This window comes from Mustela nivalis, assembly GCF_964662115.1.
Source record: "Mustela nivalis genome assembly, chromosome: 4".
In the NCBI taxonomy this organism is placed as follows: domain Eukaryota; kingdom Metazoa; phylum Chordata; class Mammalia; order Carnivora; family Mustelidae; genus Mustela; species Mustela nivalis.
The window spans coordinates 146,702,289-146,727,173 of record NC_139023.1 but is presented as its reverse complement, the minus strand read 5'-3'; the positions used below and the strand labels follow the sequence as shown (position 1 = coordinate 146,727,173).

The 24,885-nt window shown below is 37.9% G+C and overlaps 1 protein-coding gene across 13 annotated transcripts in view; it reads left to right on the top strand.

Annotated features, from left to right (window-relative positions):
* GAB1 (GRB2 associated binding protein 1) overlaps nt 1-24,885 on the top strand; it is a 126,032-nt gene that overhangs the window by 55,758 nt on the left and 45,389 nt on the right. For 7 of the 13 annotated variants that reach the window (XM_082726822.1, XM_082726820.1, XM_082726821.1 and 4 more), the window contains exon 2: nt 23,464-23,758. In XM_082726822.1, coding sequence (XP_082582948.1) covers nt 23,464-23,758 — 295 coding nt within the window. Of the gene's footprint in view, nt 1-18,063; nt 18,312-22,661; nt 23,351-23,463; nt 23,759-24,885 lie in introns of those variants that run through there. The other 6 variants (XM_082726811.1, XM_082726816.1, XM_082726817.1 and 3 more) reach the window with 6 other exon arrangements.

The following is a 24,885-nucleotide window of genomic DNA, read 5'->3' as shown; positions in this document are numbered from 1 at the left end:
TCAGTCAGTTAAGCATCTGTGGTAGGCTCAGGTCGTGATCCCAGGGTTCTGCGATTGAGTCCCACGTTGGCCTCCCTGCTCAGGGGAAAGCTTGCTTCTCCCTCTGCCTGCTGCTCCCTCTGCTTGTGCTCTCTCTCTGACAAATAAATAAAAATTAAAAAAAAAAAAAAAGGATGACCTAAACTCAAATTTAAAAAAAAATGATTGAAAGCATAAAAATAATAAATATACCTGTTTTTAAGTTAAGAAAAGGACATTAAATATGACAGACACTTAAAAAAAAGCAAACAAATTCTTTGATGTGTATTTGACAAAGTGTAAGAAGAAATAAAGTAGATGAGAGACTTGGAAGAGAGGATAATGGTTAAAAAGAAAGAAAAAGAAACAAGAATAAGAAAGGTGGTCAGCGGAAGAGGAGAAATGTTTCGATGAAAAGGAAGGCTGGGGTTTCTGCAGGATGGCCAGTGTTAACATTCCTACTTCCCTGGGGACCCCACTTTCATTGCTCCCATTTGAAGGAAAGTATGCCTCCTTTTGTTTGATTATGTTTCCTTTGCAGAAATAAATTTGCAGCATCAAGTCAAGTAATGCTTACTGAATACACACTGTATGTAAGATATGTTCCCTCAGGAAACCTGTCATATATAAAAAAAAAATCATCATATTTTATATATTTATTTTTAGGTCCAGTAATTTTATTATCTTTAGCCACTTGCCTTACCACCATACATCGTTTGTTGGGTTTTTGAATACTTTTCTTCGTCTTCTTTGATACCTCTTTATTCATTGCCTTGCTCTCTCTCAGGAAGGGTAAGAGCAAACTTTGTTATTTACAAAATGTGAAAACTGTTAAAAGAAACAGAAACAAACATATAATGAAGGTTAATTCACTCTTTCTCTTTCCTTTTTTTCACTCGAGTTGTTTATTCTGTTTATGGGTATCAGACTAGAGAGATAAGTGTTCCAGGGCTGGTATTTGATGATGTCAGGGGACTGAAGTAATGGCCTTGCCTGGAGATTACACGGTGAAGCCACACATTGATTACCTCATCTTATTAGCTGATGGAGACCTTTGAGAAGACAAGATTGCAGAGCTTTCAAGCGTACTCCCAGGATCTGATCCTAAGAGCTTGATAATTTTCACTGCCCGGTGGGACTGTGTTAAGAGTGGTGGTGGCTTAGTGTACTAAACTACTTTCTGTGAGAGTGTCATAATAGTTCCACACACCCTTTGGATTATTGACATGAGGTTGGGTCTTTCAGATCAACTTCAGTTTTCCTTTCTAGCAATTAGAGATTTCTCAAACCAGTTCTACTTGTTGGCTTGTTTTTGTCTTCCTCCACTAGAAATTGAGTTTGCTGAGATAGGTGAATTTTTGTTTCTTGAATTCTTAACCATTCCTCCAGTAGCCAGACAGTGGCACATATAGGTGCTCAATAAATACGTTTGGATGAATGAGCGAATCAGTAAATTGAGTATAGTTACTCATTATTCCACTGAAATATCCTCTCCAGACTTACATGGGGTTACCAGCTGATATCATTTTATATGTTTTTGTGCTAAGAAGAATATTTTTGATTTTGAATTAATTCTGTTCAACAGATACGCAGTTGCATACATAAAAAGGAAACTGAACATGAAATCCATCATGTTTTCACCGGATAATATTATTGTAATTTAAATGATGAAGAGTAAGATTATTAGATGTACGTTAGCTAGGTAGTTAAGGCCTTCAGTTACAACTCAACCCCAAAAATGTTTAAAATATTATTGTTCCCTTTATTCTAAGAGAATAGCATAACGGATTTTTAAATTTTTTAAAAAATTTTTAATTTTTAAAACTGTTCTTTCAAATAAAAGTGAATTATGAAGCAGTAACCACTGTGCTGTGCTCTTTCCTGTAAGCATGCCTTCCATGTGCCCTTTCTCAGGATTTGGATGTGACAAATGAGGAATAAACCAAGGAAGAGGAAGATACTGCATGCAGGGGTTGGTGGACTCACCTTGGGGAAGCAGTGCAGGAATTTGCAGATGAAAGCCACACACCAGGCCCTTCAGCACCCAATCCTGGTGAAAGAGAAGGATGGGGAGGTGGCAGCGGGGATTCCAGCAGAGTGGAGGGGGCTGATAAGAAGTGAAAGTTAATAAAGACAGTTGGTGAGGAGAACATAGAATCCATTAGACTTTGTCCATAGGAGCATTCTCTGTCCATACGAGCGTTCTCTGTCATGTGGCCTGGGGTAGTGGCACTGACACAGGACAAGGATAGAGGCAAATGCAGCCCTAGCCCCAGCCTGGGATTGGAGGAAACAACACATCTGTTGTCATGATGGTATCGGTGCCCCTCATTAATTTTAACCTCTCAGACTCAACCTTAGAGTGAAAAAAAGTGGGATGGTTTTGGAGCAGAATACCAGTGTATCCGCCTTGACAATGTAGAAGTATATGTACAGCAGAGAACAATTAGGAAAGGGCAAGAAAGTTACCTTCTGTCTGCGTTGATAACGAAAACTAGGCAGTAAGTGTGTGGCTTCAAGTTCTCTGGTTGAGGGACTGGAACTCGTGGTCTCTCTACATTGGGAGGAAGAAGGAGAGAGGCAATGTGGGGAAAGTAAGCTGGCTGGCGAGGCTGGGTAGATCATTTAAAAGTAGGAAGTCTTATGTAAGCATAGTATTTGGAAATATGAGGTATCTTTTAGTGTCCTGGTAAGAGACTTGAATTCAGCTCAGAAGATTCAAATGCAGACTTTACTGAAGGACTAATGATGCTACAGGCTGGGTTTAGAAGAGTGGAGGGTCCTTGTACCTTTAGGGCTGGAGGGGCAGGGAAGGATAGAATAAATACTAATTTTAGTAACTGTGTATATTTAAGACCCTTGAGTTCTGGAACAAGAAGAAACTACCCAGGGGCACTGTGCTTAAGAATTACGGAGCCACCAGCAGTTTAGGCCTCTGCCTTCAGCTCAGGTCATGGTCCCAGGGTCGTGGGATCGAGCCCCGAGTCCGGCTCTCTGCTAGGCAGGGAGCCTGCTTCCTCCTCTCTGCCTGCTTCTCTGACTTCTTGTGATCTCTGTCTGTCAGATAAATAAATAAAATCTTAAAAAAAAAAAAAAGAATTATGGAGCCACCACTGGAAACAAGGAGTTAAAGCCACTAGAGAAGAGAGTAAACACATTAGCCCCCTCCCCAAACACAGAGAAGGGCAGAGAATGATTAGGGTTGGAGCAGGGCAGAGCTGCTGGGGGGGTGGGCAGCTGTGGTTTAAACGGAGAATAACCAACCAGAGTAACTACCAAGACAAGCCAAAACCAGGACATGCTTTTCTTTAAAATAGAACTGGGGTGGGGGGTTGGTGCCTGGAATGGGGATTATTCTGTTTTCTGATACTGTAGGGTTGATGTTTAACCTCCTGGAGGTATGAATTTAATAGGACATTATAATATAAATACTTCTATTTATATTATTACTATTTCATCTAACGTGCTGCTGTGAGCTTGGTAGACAGGAGTGACTCAGACAGATAGTCTTAGGCTTTTAAGTTGCTTATATGTAGTCTACTTGGAGAAAGAAAATGCCAAGCAAACCAGAAGAGATGATAAATACGTTACAAGTTGTGATTAATGCTTAAAGTTTAATTTCATAGCACACTAAAAAGTTAGTGTTGCTTGTATAAACTTAAGTCTTTACCAGTGCTACTGCCCTAATTTAAAAAAAATGCAATTACTAGAGAGTGGAAACAGTTCTTTCTTAAGTAGCTTATTTTGCCTTTTTTAACAATAAATACACAGCATAATGCAAATCAGATACACAAATTGAATAGCTGCTTCTTCGTTGTTATGTTCTTTTGTTACTCATTTTAATGAATAATTCGAGCAGACTTCAAAACATTAAATTAGATGTATAAGCATGCTTTAAGAATTGTATCATAATGTCACTATATTTAAAACTTAGTAGTGATATCATTGCCTAAATACAGTAAGTTTTTAAAGTCAATTATTTTAGCTGCTTTCCCCTCTATAAATAATCTGGTAGTAAAATAGAGAAGAGAAAAAAATTAACCCGTGGATCCATGTCCAAGTACAGAGACTTGGGGAAATTCCCGTCCCTGCCACCTTCCTGCTTCCTGACATATGAACCTTAATGATTTGAATAAGTCTTTTGGGGGTCCTTGGTTGGAATTTGCCTTTTCCTGCTTTTCTAGGAGAGATCTGAGCAACAATGGAGAAATTGGGGAAAGCATTAAAAGCATAGGAGTTTTATCCGGTCTTCCTTGATACTTCCTGTCTCTGAGGGTGTTGTCTAAAGGGGAAAGATAAATGAACAAGGAAGATGGATGTCAGCTGTCTCCTCATTCCTCTCGCCTTTCAGAGCATTCATGGCCGTCTGAGAACAGAAAAACTTTAAGGCCTGTATTCCTATCCCCAGCATTTGCTTGTTAAAATAAACCTTTGAACATTTTATCTTTCCTAATTTAGGCTACTCTGTTTCCTTCATGAAAAAGCTGGCCAGAGTGTTTTAAGCTGATAGTGCATCCCTATAAAATATAGTCATAAATCACTGGAAACTTGCTACTTTTAGAACCTGCCAGAATTATCATACTAATGCATTTCTTCAAAGGTTGTTAAAAATGGTAATTAAGTAAACTCCGTTTGTTTTTGTGCCCTTATGCATCTCAGAATGTTTTTGGTACGGATTCTCTCGTTTGATTTTGATACGGTTCTAGGAAACAGGATTCCTACTAATACAGGAGGAGTTTTATATGTTCAATTTCTTCAGTATGGGAGAAAATCTAGAATTGCCTCTCTAGATATAATTTTGTTTTTAATAATCATGATTTACACATTCTTACTGCTTTAGAAATTAAGAAATGGAACCACAAGATCACTATAGCCCAGAAACTAGGTCTACTGTTTGCATCTCCCCTTCAGGGATCATTTTCTGGTGTTTTCTTCAAGGAGTATAGTTTGTATAACCCTGGCTGGTTGTCTTGCAAATGTGTGTCCACAGTCACAGGGGTAGAGGGGCGTTGCCACATGATGGCTTATTTATGTCTGTCATCTTCATGTTTAAAGAGCTGTACATGTTAGTGCAGAACTCTGGTATAAAATGGACAGACAGGTTAGAGGAGAGTCTGCTGTTGCCCATGATGAGATCATAACCAAAGCCCACACTCCTCTCTAGACGGAAAGATCCCCGTGGAGATAAGCATGCTTTTTGAGAGGAGTCACTCAGCCACGCCATCACTGAACCATGGTCTCTTTCTTTCACTTTACCTGTTCCTTGACTTGAAGTACTGGGGGGCATAAATCTGTAATTTTCTAGAATCTTTGTTTTTGGAAATGACTTTGTTTTAGCTATTCATGTCTGAGACACCTGAAAACCAAAAGTAGTGGCCAGACCATGTCACCTTAGAAACTGGCAGTTAGTAAGTTGTGTGTCCTCTTAAATATTGAGAAAGCCATATACTACTTCGATTCAATTTAGAGATGCAGACTCTTCCTTAAAAGGCAATGATCACAAGTCCAAAGGTGCTCAAGGAAATAGTGAACCTACCTAGGTTGATAAAAAAGTGTTGTCTTTAGAACATAGCGTTTAATAGGAATTCGTAAGTTAATTTGCTGTTCTCAAGTAACTGATTTGTAGAAGTCCAAAGTAAGTGCTTCGTACTTTGTTTTGTTTTGTTCTGTTCTGTACTGTTTGTGTTTGTTTTTCATTTTTGTCCTGTCTGCCTTTTTTATGTTTTCTCTGCTCACGGGGACTCCACTAGGGGGCAGACGAAAGAATGGAGAAGAAACCCATCCCAGTGCACTGCATTCATATAACCTTAAGCCCTGTGTTTGCTACTCCTTCTGGATGCCTTGGGGGAAAGTTTTTCTATTTAGTTGTATTTCATATAGTGGGATTAAAGTGGTTTTTTTCGTATACTTGTTTCTACATTTAAAGTGTAAACATATTTATAAAAGTTTAATGATAATTTTATATCAACTCATTGTCATAGTGTTTGTTTTGCTTTTTATAGGATGTTTCCACTATCAAACCACTTAATTATCTTTTGATGACTTTCATGATCATCTCTCTGCAGTTCACCTTATACATGAAGGCTTTCACTCATTTATTCAGTCCTCACACTTTCAAGTTCCTCCTTTTTGTGAGGCATTCTGTGTATTGGGTTTGAGAACAGAGCTGTGAAAAGATAGATCTAGGAGACTGAGAATAAACAAATGGTGAGTTATGGTTGCCCTCTAGTCTGTTTGAGGATTAGAGGAACCAGAAGAGCTTCTTAATGGCTACATTGCTGGGCAATTTTTATTTCTGGTTATTTTCTTTTTTCAAAGTGCTTGTGAAAATTAGAATTCCATATGGGCTTGGAGTGGGGGCTTCAGTTGTTAAATGAGACCGTAAGCCCCTCCTCTTAATCTGAGCCATGTCAGGAAGACAGCTAAAGATTGTTTTTTATTCTGTTTTTTATTTATTCTGTTTTTTAATTCTTCCTTTGTCTTTGCTCCACCAAGAATTACATCTTAGTTACCCAAAATCCAAAAATTCGTTTACTTCAGCCAGCCTAGGGCTACATAATCTGAATCTTTAAATGAAAATCTCTTTGCTCTGCCTTGTCATGGTCAGTTAATTTAACGAAATACAGAAGGGTGCTTTTGTTTTTATTTCATTTTTAAAGCTAGTCAGATGTGTATGAGAGATACTTTGTTTCTAATCAAATTTCCCTCTGTTTTGGGAACAAACTATCTTTTGTTCATTGTAGACAATCTACAAATAGATTCCAAATCTTTTAATTTTTAAGGAATAAACATTTAAATGGGTAAGAAGTAGAGGTGTTTATTTCAAGAATGTCTTCAGGTTATAATGCCTAACACAAGTGAAGTATCAAAATATCTTTTGGGTGAAATACTTCATCTATTAGATATAAGAAAGCATTCTGTACAGTATGAGAAAGCAGTTATTGGTAAAATAAGTGGTAGCATTTCTGCTGAGGATTATACATACTTGTTTTAGTTATTATTTGCTTATAGCATGACTATCATGCTGTAGCAAATTGGACAGGATCTGATAGGACATTCTTTGAGTTCATAATTAAATATCTTAATTACTAGACTGTATCTGGGATGCTTTGCTAAGAAAGCCCACCATAATAAGTGTCCTGTGTTTTTAGTCACTAAATATATTTTCTTTATTGGGTTTCAGAAGACATTTTAGTGAGGGCTTCATCTTTATTTTCCATAATTCTAGCATGGTAAACAAGACTTGGGGAAAGTCACAATAAGTAAAATATTAGTGAATTAAAATTTTAAACCTGAGGACTTTAAACCTCTGAAAGTTTTAAGCATAGCTCATGAAACCAAAGATACATTCATCTCATTTAAAAATTTAGCTGCTTAAGAAGTACATATGAATAGGGGCGCCTGATTGGCTCAGTGGGTTAAAGCCTCTGCCCTCAGCTCAGGTCATGGTCCCAGGGTTCTGGGATCGAGCCCTGCATAGGGCTCTCTGCTCAGCAGGGAGCCTGCTTCCCTTCCTCTCTCTCTGCCTGCCTCTCTGCCTACTTGTGATCTCTGTCAAGTAAATAAATAAAATCTGAAAAAAAAAGTACATATGAATTAAAAACTAGATGAAAATATGGGGAAATTTTTTTTATGTCAATGGGATATATAACTTCTCCCTAATTATTCAGTTGAATTTGTTGTTGGTTGTAGTTTATTAATAATAAAGTCATTAAGAAACTACCCATACAACTTACATGGTTTTATTCTGGAGAACACTTTACTTGGAAATTGGATAACCTTCAGAAATACAGATCCCACCATGTGCTTTAAACTAAGAGGTACAGTCACTTGGACATTTATGACATAAAAGTGTAGGGCTCTTATTTTTAAAATAGCTGCTTCATTTTAAAGATGACTTAGAATTAAAGGCAGAGGATAAAATTTAAATAAATTCTATTCAAAAATTAATATAAAAAATAATTTTACATAACATAGAGAACAAATGGACTTTTTTTTCCCTACAGCTGTAAAATGCTCCTTTGAATCTTGAATAGTCTTAGTATTACTGACCCACACCGCTGTCCCCTGACAATCCCAGTGGTTTAGTTGGAAAATTTTCCATGTGTTTGACTTACTTTTTTTTATTCTAAATTTTTAATTGAAGTATAGTTGACTAACAGTATTAAAGTAACTTCAGGTATACAGCATAGTGATTTAAGAATTACATGTATTACAAAATGCTCACTAAATAAGTGTATACAGTATTATTAACTATATTCCCCATGTTGCTCTTTTCCTCCCCGTGACTTATTTATTTTTAACTGCAAGTTTGTGCCTCTTAATCCCCTTCACCCATTTGGCCCATTCACCCCCCCACCCATTGGCAACCACCAGCTTGTTCTCTGTATTTATGAGTCTTTTTTCTCTTTGTTATTGCTGTTGTTGCTGTTGTTTATTTGTTGTTTTCAGATTTCACATATAAGTGAAATCTTGGTATCTGTCTTTCTCTGTGTGGCTTATTTCATTGAGTGTAATACTCTTTAGGTTCATCCATGTGTTCACAAATGGCAAGATCTTATCCTTTTTTATGGCTAAGAAGTATTCCATGTGTGTGTGTCTGTGTTTCTGTGTGTCTGTGTGTATACCACATCTTCTTTATCCACTCACCTGTCCATGGATAGTTGGGTTATTTCCTTATTTTGACTATTGTAAATCATGCTGCAGTAAATGTAGGGATGCATAAATCTTTCCCAATTAGTGTTTTCATTGATTTCAGGTAAAACCCCAACAATGAAATTATTGGATCATACGGTACTTCTGTTTTTAGTTTTTTTGAAGAACCTCCTGTTTTCCACAGTGGCTGCACCAATTTGCCTTCCCACCAACAGTGCATAAGGGTTCAGTTTTCTCCACATCCTTGCCAATACTTGTTTCTTGTATTTTTAATAATAGCCATTCTGATTGGTATAAGGTATTATCTATGTCATTGTGGCTTTGATGTGCATTTCCCTAAAGATCAGTGATTTAGAATTATCTCAGTTTTTAGGAATAGAATAAAAATTAAAACTGATACTATCAACATGCCTGCATTCATGTAGCAGCTTGGATAGGGGGACTTTTCCATATGTGTGTATGTTCTACTACACTTCCTGTCTACATATATCTATTGCAGCAGCATCTACAGTCTCAGGAATGAAGAAGGGATAAGAGATGGGATTAGAGAATAGATAGGTTGAGTGGAAAAATACAGACAGGATATCCTCTTTCAGAAGGTCACGTCCCACCATCAAGAGTTGGGGGTTTGTGGGATTCTGAAGCCCTCTAATTAAATGGGGGAAGAGGTACAATCTTTTCCTTTTCTGTTCATCTTCCCCAATCCAAGTCCACCCCTCCTTCACTCTAGTTAAATACCACCAATTGCATATTTAAAGTAAAATACCTTAATGTGAATTTCTGTGGTGAAGTGTGGGATGTCCCGATGATGTCCCTGAAAATCCAAAGCCAATCCCTGTACTCCGAACTCAAGGTTTATATTTAGAAGACAGTGTGGATCCTGTAGTTTCAGAATGCTGTAAACATGTTTGTGTGGTTATTTTTAGTTTTTACAGACTTTAGTGAACTTTCAAGTTGGCAAGTCAGACACAGTCAGTTGTCGTCTGTTACCTCAGATGCCAGCACTTTGTGAATGACTCTGATTGTCTCAAAGGATTTCTAACATATTTAAAGCAGATAAATGTAAGAAGTTATCTCGTGTCAACTGTGTGTGGCATATCTATATATGTATGATTCTGCATACTGCACATATTTTTAAGCTTTTATGAACTGTATCACTTGGGTAACAGTTTTGCTTGGAGTTCAAGACGGGTTGGGTGCTGCCAAATGGCACTGTTAACTGGCAGAAATGGCTCGTCATTTTCTCCTTCTCCCAGCCTTTCTAGTTCTCAAGCATTAAATCATCATACACAAATCCTTACAGTCACTGTTATTTTCAACCCATTGTATCTACTTCCTGCTGGTCAAAGGTAATGAGGCTTGAGTGGTGTAGAGGGTGAGATAGACAGTGGACAGAAAAAAGAAAGCTGGGCTCATTTTAGGGCTGACACACCATAGAATGGGCAAGGCAGCACTGGATTGTTGAAAACAAAAAGTAATAAATGATCAACACCTTGTCTTGTATGATGAGATCCTTGTCTGTATGTTGCATGAATGAAAAAGTTTTTTCACCCCAAGAATGCTGCTTTAGGAAAGAGTGACACCCCACTCTGTCATGGCGGGGAAGAGGTAAAGGAAGTCAGCAGCAGCCCCAGCACCAGGGCTGAGTCTTGCACATTTGCAGAGATCTTCTTGATTTCGTTATTTGTGGAGTAATTTTTATACATGTTCAACTTTGTGGTTAGTTCCCCTCTTAGCATGAGGTTATACTTCCTTGCATCTTGAACTTGATGTGTTTTATAGTCAGTGACTCTAGAATGCATAATTTATCTATTTGGAAGTGTCATTCTAAGGAAAACTTTCAGTGCCCCATTTCCTTTGTTCTGGAAGCTCTGGTGTGAGTTTTATGTTTAGAATAAAATTGTGCTAAGTGTTATTTTGGTTTATTATACATAAATGTAATTATGGAAAATTTAAATTTGTTTTGTAACACTTCAATGTTTTCCTCTAGTTCTTAATGTTGTTTTTGAACCATGATCCAAGTCTCAGTGTATCTGTGTTTTACTTTATTGTGAATTGTGAGTGTTCAATAAGAAACACAGAATAGAAAATGAGAACATTTTTTGTATGTTTTGCTGGAAACTCAAAACACTAGCTCTATTCCAGCATTAATTATTTTGGATTGGGTAGCTGAACAGGAAATGTGGAATTTAGAAATTTGTCAGTTTTATGGAAGATAATTTTTTTAAAATTCCAGATTACTATTGGTACTCTGTATTTTAAAAAAAATCTCTGTTGAGGGGCGCCTGGCTGGTTCAGTGGGTTAAGCCTCTGCCTTCGGCTCAGGTCATGATCCCAGCATCCTGGGATCGAGCCCCATATCGGGCTCCCTGCAGCAGGAAGCCTGCTTCTCCCTCTCCCGCTCTCCCTGCTTGTGTTTCCTCTCTCGCTGTGTCTCTCTCTGTCAAATAAATAAATAAAATCTTAAAAAAAAAAAAAAACAACTCTGTTGAAGCAAGAATGTTCTTTTCCAAGTAGTAATAATAACAATCACATAGATGGCATGCTATTGTGGGCCAAAGTAAGTTTGTGAAACACAATGAAATCAAGAAAGGGTTTCGCATCATTGTTACCATCCTAGGCACAGCAGCTTACAGTAGTGCTACACAACTCTTAGTGGGTCTTACTATTTAGAGCTGCAGGCCTAAATACCAGTTGAGAAACTGGTATTGCCTGTCTCTCAAGTCAAAGAAATGGACTTTAAAACTGCACTGCCCATATAATAGTTACCAGCCCTAGCTGACTAAATTAAATAAATTAGAAAATCAGTTCCTCAGTTATACCAGCCACTCTCCAAGTTTCCTATGGTGGCATGTGGCTGGTAGCTGCTGGGATGGTCAAGGTAGTCATTTCCCAAGGTGCAGAAAGTTCTGTTGGACAGCACTGCTCTAGATTGCAATTAGAATTTGCGTCTGTGCTGGAGAATCTTGTGACTTTAAGATGTGATACCAGCTTCCTCCCATGTAAACAGTAGCATTTAAGCGAAATTCTCACATTGTACTCTTCAGTTAAACGTGTACATTGATATCATACTTCATAGTACATGGCAGTCTGCCCATAGTTTCTCTTATGACATTACATTCTACCCTCAGGCACTGGAATATCATTTTACACAGGCATACACATGTGCAGCAATTTTTAGTATGTGTACGAGCATCTGTGTAGGGAATATAACTATGTGTATATATATATAATTAAATGTACTAATACAAATAATATTTCATAACTAAAATATGTAGATATTCTAATCCCACAGGCAGTATTTGAAGTTGTAGTTTCCTAAGTTTCATACTCTAGTGTGGTTTCATATTGAGTTATTTCTTGATTAAGTTAGTTTCACTTTTTGTTGACTAAACCTTGTGGAGGAGATTTGATAGGATTTATGGCTGATTTATTCTTCCGGAGTAAGAGGGCCCACTGTTGCCTTTGGTGTATAATTCGTTTATATGGAGACTAAGTCAATGGACAACAGAGACAGCGTCACTGGGGTCACCGAGCAACCTTAGTCCATTTGTTCAGGTTAGCAGTTTTTACCTTTTAGGCCACCAAGTCATTGCATGCTGTGCACTATCCCAAGCACTTAAGGAGGAATGAGACAGGATGTTAGGGAGGAAAGCAGCTATACAGAGGACTGATTGAAATGCAACAGAAGGGTGCTTTGGTAGAAGTTTGCCCACAGTGTTGCGGACACCTTGGAGCAGTCAGCTCTACCTGGCACAGGTGACAGGTAGAACCATAGAAAGTGTTACCAGTATTCTTTCACACCAGTTTCCAGTTATTCCAAATGGAAAAGATTAGTTCCTTGCCCAACTCTCTCAGTATTTGGAAATTTTATAAACCGTGGGGGAAAAAGTTTTAAAAATGCCTTTCAATTCTTTTAATGACTTTGTAAGACTGCTGTATGAAATGTATCCCAACTTATTTACTCGATTCCCTTCTCTCGCCAACCTTACTGCTCTGCTCAGGACAGAGAGGTTTCCCAAGATGCGGAACTTTGAGTTTTCTAAAACCGGAATGATCCTGGAAAAACTGGGATGGTTGGTCACTTTACCTATTGTTGAATATCTAGATCATTTTAATTATTTACTCATATAAACAATACTGTGTTGAATATTTCTATGCTTACGTATTTAGCTGCATTTTTGCATTATTTCCTTAGATCAGATTCCTAGAAATGGAATTAAGGGCTCAGTACTCTGGACATGTTTGGAGCTCATGATAACTCTTACAGCCCTTTATTGTATTTTAGCCATTTTCAGCCAGATTGGTAAGACTCTGCCTGGACATTTTGCGCTACCTTTGCCTCCACAGGTTCTATGGAGATATGCAGAAAAAAGAGACCGGAACATACTAGCTATAGCTCCCATTCTAAATCTCTAACTGGCCAAATTACATATGACTCCAACTACCTTTCCTTCTTTATCACCTTTTATTGTCTCATTTCATTTCACATAATTATTTCTTGAAATTCAATTAAACATAAGAAGTATTTATTACCTGCTCTGTGTTTAGTTTCATGCTGGACAAAAAATAACAGAATATCGAGTAAATAGACGATACTGTCCCAATTCACTGTTAGAGCACAAGAGCACTAATTGTTCCAGGGCAATCCAACTACCTTTGTCTAGGCAAGGCTGAAGTCTGATTCCAAAAACGAGTGGACTCCCTGATCCCATTCACCTACGACCATACCCTAGTGTGAGCTCCCTGACTCTTGGGGCACAGGGTAGAATGAAAGGAGTGAGATCAGAAAAGACCCAAAGTTGGTGGTCTTCCTTCCCAGTCCAGGTTCAGCTATACGTCACCCCAGGCCTCCAGCCCCAGTCATTCAGCTTATTGCAGACTTCGGGATCCACTGCTAGCCAGGCTCTTGCCTCTTTCAGCCACCTCTCGCTCAGGGTAAGGAAGCCGTGAAAACCCCCAGAGTTAGAGTGTGTCCCCATAGCCCTGACAGTTGGGCATATGATCAGAAACATGAACGAGGATTCATAAGTAAAGATATATTCGACCTGCCCCGTGATGCAGCATGAGAGTTCGTGCCAGGAGGTGACCCACTTTCCTGTGGAACTTCAAGTAAATTTCCCTGGTTGGGCTGCAAGGCCTCATACCATACTGTTCTTTGTAGTAAGAAGTATTAAAATGTTGTTCTATTTCAGGCCTTCTTAACATGTGCCCCAGGGGCCCTATGAACCCCTGAAACTGTATACAATGTGATTTGTGTGCCTTTTTCTAAGAAAAAATTCCATTGCTTTTATCAGATTCTCAAAGTGGTCTACAACACAGAAAAGGTCTAAGAACTGCTTTGTTTACATTAAATACTCAGAAGTTTCTGCTGTTGCTTCTTTCATTTGTTATGTAGGACTTAATGCCAGGGCTTTGAGGTAGGCATCAGTTTAACAGTGATTTCAACAAGTGAATTATATGTACTTTTAATTAATAACATAAAATTCCCTGATTCCCCCCCAACCAGATACTATAGTATTTAATTCTGGGTTAAATTTGATTTTTTGGGGGGGGGCGCTTAGTTTTGCTATTATGAAGTTGCTTCAGGTCCAGCTAATTTGTTTTTGTCTGGGCAATATATGTAAACTCCTATTAAAAGGTTTGGGTCAGTTGTTAGCCTACATCTAGGCATTGTTCTGCATTATTTTTGGTGTATTCTTTTGTTTATATTACTAAGCTAAAGTTAGCACAGATAGCACCAGGCTAGAAAATGGTGACAATAGTTTGAAAACAGGAAATTTTAGGCTTGTGTGTGTTTGGAACAGATGATCATAATGATAGAGCCAGTGGAGTGGAAACTTCCACCGAGCCTGTTTTTTCCTTATTTTGCTCTATGAGAAAAGATGGTGCTTCCTGGAAAACAACTCAAGTCTTTAAAGCAAATGGTTTTCTTTTGTCCCCGTTTCATGGCTAATTTGTTTTTCTTTATTTCATTTACCCTGGTTGTATTATTATGGAAATTTAATATTTTTTTGGAAATTTAATATTTTTATTAGGTAAAGTAGTTCCCAAAGTGCTTATTTTAGATATTTAATATTTATATATTTAGTATATTACAATTAACTGACATGGTTTTTAAAGAAAATTAAAATAATATGAATATTATAGCCACCGAACTTTATGGGAAGTCTTTTAAGTGCTCTCAACTTGCCTTTTTTTTTTTAACCCCCTACCTTCCAGTCTTTAAAACAAAGTAGTTATACTTTGTCTAAGCTATTTCCTGACTAAGACTCCTTCCAGATGTATCCTGGAATTCTATATTTAAAAGAAAGGCTAAATTCATTCACTAATTTCAGAGCAAGAAGAGTATACATTTCCATACATACATAAACTTTGTTTTGTATATGTCATTCCTGAATTTTTAAATATTAATAGACTTTCTTTTTTAGAGCATTTTTAGACATAAGCCTTTTAAGCATGTAATATTTTTTTAAATTGTAGAAGAAATAAGTGGAAGCTCCTTGAAAAAAGCCAGACTATACAAAAGTATATAAAATAAAACTAGGAATAAACCCAGGAAACTTGTCTGACCTTCCCATCCCTATTTCTGGAATTACCACAGTGAAGACTTCCAATATGTCTCCTTCCAGACATGTTATCTAAACATAGTTTGTGTGTACACACACATTCATTTCAGGCAAATGGGAATCGTACAGTATATATAATTCTATAAGTTACTCTTTTTTTTTTTCATTTGCCAGTTATCATGTGGGCATTTTTTGTATATAGATCCTATCTCATGTTTTAAATGTTTTGCATCCATTTGTTACTGTATAGGTGTCTCATCATTTATTTAATTTAACCATTAGCCTGATGAAGAAATTTAGATTAAACCCTGCCTTATTAGGGACTCCTGGATGGCTCAGTAGGTTGAGCATCTGCCTTTGGCTCAGGTTGTGATCCCAGGATCCTGGGATCCAGCCCCAAGTTAGGCTTCCTGCTCAGTGGGGAGTCTGCTTCTTCCTCTTGGTGCCACCCCATCCCCCATGCTCACCTCACTCGCTATCTCATCAGAATTCTCTTGAAGTGCTCTAAGGGAATGGGCTTGTTAATGGGCTGCTTGGGACCTGTGTGTTGAGAGTTCATAGGAATGTAGCTGGGAGATACCTTAATTGGGGGGAGTTGAGGAAAGCTTCAAAGAAGAGGCCTTGAGGAATGAGTAGGAGCTCACTGGCCAAGAGAGTTAGGGTATGTTAGACTCAGAACAACAGAGCCTTGGTTTTTGGTGCGGTCGTCTGGAGATGAAAGATCAGAGAGATGAGTGGCAGATAAGTACGATTTTAGAGAACCCTGTATGCCATTCTGTGAAAGGAGTTTGAACTTTAACCTAATAACAACTTTGAACTTCTTTTTTTTTTCCCTGAGATCTTCTCATCTCAGTTCACTGACTCTCGCGGTCATTCCAATGAACAGAAAACGTTAAAAGCATCCCATCGGGGCTTTGAGTGCTTCACGACCTGTCTTTACAGTGCTGTTGCAGATACAGAAAAATTTAAGGAATGGTCTTGGCTTTCAAGGAACTTGAGGTCTAGTTGGGGAAATAATTCATAAGCACTTGGAACATTTGGAAATGTATGTAGTAAAATAACAGATGGTTCCATGCTGTCCCATAGCAATGCAAGAGATATTTCAGAGCAGTAACTACTGCATTGCCAAGAGTCCAGAGGGAAGGTGTGGAGAGGAAAGGGGAAGGTTTGGACAGAATCTTGAAGAATGGATTAGGTTTCCAGCAGTAGAAAGGAGTTCAGACATTTGCCAATACGAACAAAAACAAAGAAGGAGAAATAATTAACCTCACTGGCAACAGTGGAAGGCCTGAGGAATTAGATATAAGCGTCAAAGGATCTCTGATTGTTTTTGAAATTCTGTTTTCATTGAGTAACCTAATTCTGCGTATTCATTGGACCAGTGGTTCTCAGTCAGGGTGTCGCATTCGAATCATCTGTTGAGTATTTAAAACTGTCTATGCCCATGCCAGGCCTAATGCCCCATACCAACTGTCAGAGATGGAGCTCCAGGCATCTTTTTTTTTTTTTTTTTAAAGTAAAATTCTCCAGATACTTCTTATGAGCAGTTAAGAGTTGAGAATCACTGGACCACCCTGAACTCCTATTTTCTGTCCACCCATAAATTGGTTATTTCTTTCATAATCAATTCTTCCAGTAAAGGATTCAAGGAAGGAATTAGGGAGGCTTGGCGAGCTTTACAGCAGGCATGTTGTCTATCAGTGATGCCACAGACAAGTCAGAAAAGAGCAATGCAGCAGTTGCAGTGTTTTTCTTTAAAACAGAGCCCATTTGCCATTTTATGCCAGTTAGGCATATTTTGTGGATTTATTAATATTATTGCATTAAGGTAATGGATTGAGGCTAACCTGGATTGAGATTGTTTTTCTTCCCAGGAGATAATGGAGCCCCCACTTGTACTTTCTAGCCAGTGTGTACAGACCCATACTCTGTAGGGTATATGGTGGACCTATTTTAAGACCTTACCTCAATGTGACAAGCCTGTTTTCAGTTTAACTTATGTAATTTGATTAAGTACAGAAAGTACTTAAAAGAAAAATTCCAGGGTGCCTCGGTAGCTCAGTCGTTAAGCCTTCGGCTCAGGTCATGATCCCATTTGCTGGGATCGAGCCCTGCATCAGGCTCCCTGCTTGGCTGGAGGCCTGCTTCCCCCTCTCCCACTCCCTCTGCTTCTGTTCCCTTTTTCACTGTCTCTCTCTCTATGTCAAATAAATAAATAATCTTTAAAAAAAATAAAAGAAAAATTCCTTTAAAATGAAGTTTAAGGGCCACCTGGGTGGCTCAGTTGGTTAAGCAACTGCCTTTGGTTCAGGTCATGATCCCAGGGTCCTGGGATCGAGCCCTCTGTCAGGCCTCTTACTCAGTGGGGAGCCTGGTTCTCCCTTTCCCTCTGCCTGCTTGTGTGCTCTCTCTGTCTCTCTCTTTTAAATTAATTAATTAATTAATTTTTAAAAATGAAGTTTAAAAATGCCTCTTATATCTGTAGCGTATTTAAAACAAATTAATTTATGGCTTAAAAACCTCTAACTTGCCTGATAGTTCTCCATTTACAAATGGGTAGGGCAGATTGAAGTTACGTCATTATCCCCATAACACATAAGATAATGTGAGATCTTCCATGTTTTAATTCTTGGCCTCCTTTGATTGGCATGTTCAGCACACAGAGACTGAGCACCTCCTTGGGGCTGGGCAGCAGGGAAAGAAAGATAAAAAGTAAAAAAAAATACAGCTCTAGCCCTCAAGAGACACACTTGTAGAAATGTTAGATAAACATCATTAACTAGCATCAAGGTGGAAATGGGGAGCGTGGAAGGGCCCATTCTGGGATGGTGCCCTGGCAGGGTCTGAGCTAGGTCTATGGGGGTAGATTCTGGGTCACGGGGAAGTGTGTGGCAGGGCCATAGGCAGGGCAGAAGCAGTAGGGGAGCTGCAGTCATTTCCGATGTGGTTGGGAGGAAGAGAGGAAAGAGTGAGGCTGGAGAGACAGGGAGAGGTCTGAAGGGCCCTGTGTACCCTGCCTGCCAGAGTTTGAGCTTCATCCTGCAGGCAGCCCCTGAACACAGGGAATGGGTAAGTGACAGTGCAGGTACTCGAAGCATTATGGATATTTAGTTTGGTATCTCATCTAAAGATATTTCCATTGAGATCCGTGGACTATATAGACTTCTTTTTGGATGTTAATATAGTAGCCAAAGTTGCTCTTAAAACCATGAGACAAGACACTGGGACTAGAGTAGAGTGCTTTTAAGCTACTTCAAAATGTAGACCTGATGATGAAGTCTTATTACTGCACCATTTACTCAACTTAAAATTGAAAATGAGTATTGCATGTAAGAAAAGACAACGAAGTAAATTTGCATAGTTCCTCTCAAGCAAAGCTGCTTGTAATGGAAGTCCGGTACTGAAAATGATGTTTTACATGAATTTGATGTAAAGTTGCTTTGAATATTTGGTTTTGAAGATTTCTAGAAAACTTGTCCTTTTTTTGTCTGTTATTGCTGCAGGATTGGTAAGGCAATGTACAGCTTTCTCTGGGGCTACCAAGGCAGCAAGGATAAAAATAGGGCAAACTTTAAGAATCCCAGATATTTTCAGATAACAAAGACTGATTTATGTGGGCCCATTTTGCACTCTGACAAAACATAGAGAAGCTTTTGTGCTGTGATTAGCAAGGGTGCTGATGTCAGTTCTCTTGTCGAGCATCAAGCTTTATTCTGTGGCTAAATTGTGCTTTGTACCATAATCCAGAGAACCTTTGTATCTGCCTTATTAAAGTGTGTAGTTTATGTAATTGCTTTTGTTTTCCAGTTTAATCTGTGCCAGATTCAATGAGAGTGACTCATTTTGCGACTGAGACAAACATTCACATTTTGGACTATGTTAAAAATAAATAAATAAGTGGCAGGTGCTGTTGGCTAAAGTCTGTGTTTTAATGTTGTAATTTCCTGCTGTAAGGGTTCATCTCTTATCCTCTGTAATCATGAGCGCAACTTATCTGCTGTGCCCTGATTGATTGCTACTCATTTCTTGGCTACTTATTTTAGTTTCCAAGAGCCTTTTAAATTTGAACAGTATCATTTCAACAGAGAAGTGAAGAAATGGCAGGGAAGCCACAGTTACCCGGAAGGCAAAGAGGGACACATAAGCTTTAACAGAAGGACACGTTTTATTCTTTTCGTTCTGTCATTTTCCTAAGGTGTCTTGTGCCTGTGTTTTGGTAAAGCTGTCTTAGTTATATTTATTTTATTATGTATGTGTTCAGTACTGGAGCTCTTTTTTTCTCATGTGGAAGAGTTTTTCCAGGCACACCTTTCTATTCAACATGGCCCATCTGTCTAATCTAATATTCTCAGAATTTTACAGCTGTAGAGTATTAGGGGAGTTCTCTTTATTGGACAAGTATTTCTAGGTACCAGACACAGTGCTATGCACTGAGTGTGTAAGGACAAATGGTCACTGTCTTTGTGGACTTATAGTCTGCTTAGGGAATTAGTTGCTCAATAAATAAACACAAAGAAGTTTAAATTGAAGAATGACAATAATCACCACAAAGGTAATAAAGTATATTACCTAGGTAATAAGGTCCCTAAAATCGTGCCCTATTTTACACTGGGGGCCATTATTGGGAAGGGAAGGCCTAGAACGTCAGAGTCGGCCTGGCTAAGACAAGGAAAAAACATACCAGACTCACGAAATGGCATGACAATGTCTCTTGAAGCAGGAAACAGTTTGGCATCCTGTTAATAACTAACTGTATTAGAAGAGAGAAGTGACAGTTGATAAGCCTAACTGTATGAAAAAAATTATAGATGAACTAGAGGAGCACAGCAGTACGGGCAGTATTTAGCATAGGGGCAAGTGATCCTCCATACAGTTCAGTAGCCTCTGAGAGCTTTCCTAAAAGTGCAGAATAGAGATTGATGCCTATAATACTAAGTGAGTCATTCGGGAATGGATGAATTATGTTCAATGAATTATGTAGGAAGGCATTTTAGAAAGATTTCCATGTAAGACGTTAAAGTTTTAGAAAGTCATTTCTGTATTGAAAGACGGAAACTTCACTATCTGGAGAAATCACTTACTAAAAGATATGATTCCTTGATGGCCCTAGATAAATGACATACAAGTATATTTTCTTTTCTCTTTTCTTTTCTATTACTTTTGCAAGCTTACTGCTTGATAGGGAGGTATCCTTAGAAGCATAACTTTGCTGAGAGATGATATTTATTTAGTCTGAAGTAAGTAGGTGTCATATATTAACTGAGTGGATTTTTGTAGTCCAGAAATAGGTTCTAAATTCATGTGAATTAACACGTTATGATTTTTCAGTGTTTTCTAAAGCATGTGAAAGAACTCCCCACTGCCTTCTCTTTCTGGACACCGTTAATCATTTGCTCTTTACTTGGAGCTTTAGTCAGACTGAGATGTTAATTTAAAACCTTGATAACATTAACTAACTACGTAGTATTTTTAAGCCTTTGGTATTTCTACTAATCTTGTTGAAAGATTGCACCCAGTGTTTTCAAGAAGGAGTGCCTCTCCATTTGGCAATAATTCTGCAGATACTTTGCTGGGTTTGCTATATTCTCAAATATTTTTTCATGTATGGTAAATGTTTTGTTATTAGACAACTCCTTGAGAGTAGATATCATGAATTAACGACCTACTCTTATTTTCTTCCTACGGGTATTTAGTGTATCTACATTTTTATTAAAATACATTTTAAAGATTTTTTTTTTAAGATTTTATTTATTTATTTGACACAGAGAGAGAGAGAGATCACAAGTAGGCAGAGAGGCAGACAGAGAGAGGGGGAAGCAGGCTCACTGCCGAGCAGAGAGCCCGATGCGGGGCCCCATCCCAGGACCCTGAGACCATGACCGGAGCCGAAGGCAGAGGCTCGACCCACTGAGCCACCCCGGTGCCCCCATTTTAAAGATTTTTAATTTTTAATAGAATCTATTGAAATGTTAAACCTGAAGTTAGCACCCATGTTAATTCAGTCGTGGGTACAGTTGTCCATGTTATTAAAGAGGAAGACCTTCAGAGAGGAGTAGTGTTTAGTATTGTTTCTGGGCAGAATTGTTGGCTTAAAGACTGCTGAAGCTGACTGAGCTCTGCTTTTATTATTTAACCAATGCAGATTTCAAGGAGAGATACAGTACAAGAATATTAGATTTCTTCAGGCATAGCATCATACTTAAAATTTACCAAAGCTTTAGAGAGAATGCATTGTGAGTGCATATCCAGATTGCCAATATATGTTTGTTGGGATGAGAAGGAAAAAGAAAAAGGAGAAGGAAAACTACAATCTGTACTCAAAGAATACAGATCTTTTCCATGTGGTCTTTGAACAGTAGACTGACCGGAAGAAAGACACAGTCTATTTCTTTGCTTGCTTTTCAGGTGAAAAGTCAGGGAAGCTTCTGAACCCTTTTCCCCCTCTTCTGCTCCTTGTACCCACCACCCCCAAACACACACACACACACACAAGAGAGAGAGAAAAATCTATAGCTTAAAATAGGAGGGAGTCTTTTGAAGTATCTTTATGTATTAAGTATCTTTATGTATTCTTTATGGCATGATATTAAGGCTTGAAAAACTTTGCTTTTTTTTTTTTTAATGTGGTAAGATAAACCTAATGTAAAATTTACCATTTTAACCATTTTACCATTTTTACCATTTTCAAGTGTACAGTTTCAGTGGCGTGAAGTACATTCACTTTTGTGTGTAACCATCACCACTGTCCATCTCCAGAACTGTATATTGTCCTAAAACTGTACCCACTAAACACTAACTCTTTATCCCTGCCTTCCAGCCACTAGCAACTACCATTCTGCATTTTGTCTCTCTGAATTTGATTACCAATAGGTACCTCATATAAGTGGTCATATACAGTTTTTTGTCCGTTAGTGACAGGCTAATTCATTTATCACATATTTCACTTATTTTCATGCAGTTTTTTGTCCTTTAGTGACTGTCTTATTTCACGTCTCAAGATTCATCCATGTTATAAGATTCATCCATGTTATAGAATGTGTTGGATTTTTATTCCCTTTTAAGACTTGAATAATATTCCATTATATGTATATACCACATGTTATTCATTTCTTCATTCAACAGTGGACACTTGGGTTGCTTTTAGCTTTTGAATGTTGTGAATAATGCTACTATAAACATGGGTGTACAAATACCTGTTTGAGACCTTACTTTCAGTTCTCTTAAATATTTACTTTCAACTGAAATCTTTGGAGGAACTGCCATACTGTTTTCCATACCAGTTACACCATTTTGCATTCCCATCAGCAATGCACAGTGGTTCCAGTTTCTGCCACCATGGCCAACACTTGTTATTTTCTGCTTTCTTGATATCGGACATTCTAATGTATGTAAAGTTGCATCTCATTGTGGTTTCAATTTGCATTTCTCTAATGATAGTGATGTTGAGCATCTTTTCATGTGCTCTTTGATCATTTATATATCTTTGGAGAATCTGTTCAAATCCTTTGCCCATTTTTAAATTGGATTATTTGTTTTTGTTGTTACCAAGTTGTAGGAATTCTTTATATATTCTAGATGTTAATCTTTTGTCAGATAAATTATTTGTAGATATTTTTTCTCATTCTCTGAGTTAGCTTTTCACTCTTTGATCGAGTCCTTCAGAATGTTAAGTTTTAAATTGTGATGTACACTTATTTTTTTCCTTTGTGTTTCTTCTGCACTCTTAGTGTCATATCTGTGAAGCTTTTTCCAGTTTTCTTCTAAGAGTTTTATAGTCTTAGCTCCTACCTTTAGGTCTTTGATCGATTTTCAGTTAATTTTTGTATGATGTAAAGATTCCAACTTCATTCTGTTACATGTGGATATCCACTTTGGTTCCATTTGTTGAAACCATTGCTTTTTTATATTTAGTAAAAACTAAGTCTTTCTTGTTGACTTGATATTACATATCAATGTAATATCTTCTGATATCAATCAGTGTCTTTCAGTCTTCTATTAAAAGGTCTAATAGTACATAAAATATGTATATATAGATACATTATTAAGTTAATTGAGGCATCAGTAAATTTTGCTGGAGTGGTGGATTATTCTGTCAAAACAAAGAGAACGTATGTGACTTTCTCTAGACAACGCCTTTGTAAAATTAGTCTGATAAGTGTGCACTCTCTTGAAAAACTTCTGTCAAACTAATACTAGATGGATATTTTTGTTTTGTTCCTAGGCATGGAAGAGGAGATGGTTTGTGTTACGCAGTGGTCGCTTAACTGGAGATCCAGATGTCTTGGAATATTACAAAAATGATCATGCCAAGAAGCCTATCCGTATTATTGATTTAAACTTATGTCAGCAAGTTGATGCTGGGTTGACATTTAATAAAAAAGAGTTTGAAAACAGCTACATTTTTGATATCAACACCATTGACCGAATATTCTACTTGGTAGCAGACAGTGAGGAAGAGATGAATAAGTGGGTTCGTTGTATTTGTGACATCTGTGGGTTTAATCCTACAGAAGAAGGTAAGCTCAAGACTTTATTATTCAACCTGAGTTCTCCTTTATTACTGCATTTTTAGAACTGTTACGAAATTCTTTGTTATTTCAATTACACAAAAAATATTGCTTGTTTTTTTATAATAGCTAACAAACAACATGTGGGGAAAAAAAAGTACTAAAGTCTTTAATCTGTTTGGGGAGAAATTTTTTCTAGGATTTAAGGAGACTTAACCATTGTGGGGCAGTGTCTAAATTAAAGTGTCTTGAAAAAGGTAACATACTTCCTTAAGAGCATTCCTTGATTCTGTATATATCAGGTTGAACCTTATAGCACTGCTGACATTTGACTATTTTTCACTTGTTAAAAACATCATTTTCATGTGACTCTATACTTTAGTTGTTATCTTAAAAACTATGTTGGATTATGAAGTTAGGAAAGAGTCAAGATGATTATCAGTGCATATGAAAAACAAGTGACAATCAGTCACAAAACATGATGGACAAGTAACAAATGAGTTTGCTTAACACAGAGGTATCCTTTTTAGGATATCGCCTTTTTAGGTATCTCTTTTTAGAGCATGGAGGGAGAAGGAGCTCAAGGTTTGGATAAGATGTAGTGGAGGAAAGCTTCTCAGGTAAACTGTAGGTTTTTGAAGGAAGTAGTATTTCTACGGTAGTGAAGAAAGAACTACAGAACCCCCTAGACTTAGGGGCAAGGGAGAGCAAGAACCCAGAGGTGGAACAGCATTCTACAGAACTGGAGCAGGGGGCTGTGAATGATAAAGGCAGGGGGAGAGTTCCTTGAGGAGCTGAGACTTGGAGTGCCTGTCCTGGGAAGAGCTGAGTGGGTAGAGGTCTCATGAAAAATCTTACAGGTGGAATTCCTCTTCAGGTGCTTTTATGTAGCTGTCCTGACCACTTCTTCCCTGTCCACTTCTCTGCTTCTCTTCCTTTTATAACGAACACCTATCTAGGGGACTCCAACACACATTTAGGTTCGTAAAGCCAAAAATCAGAAAGAAAGGTGGCCTGAGGTCTTTGACCTTACCATCTTCATGGTTATATTCACATTACAGTGTACATTTCCATAGATCTATATTTAGGAGAGCTGGAGGCTTGGTGAGGGCTGGAAAAATTGCATCAACAATCCA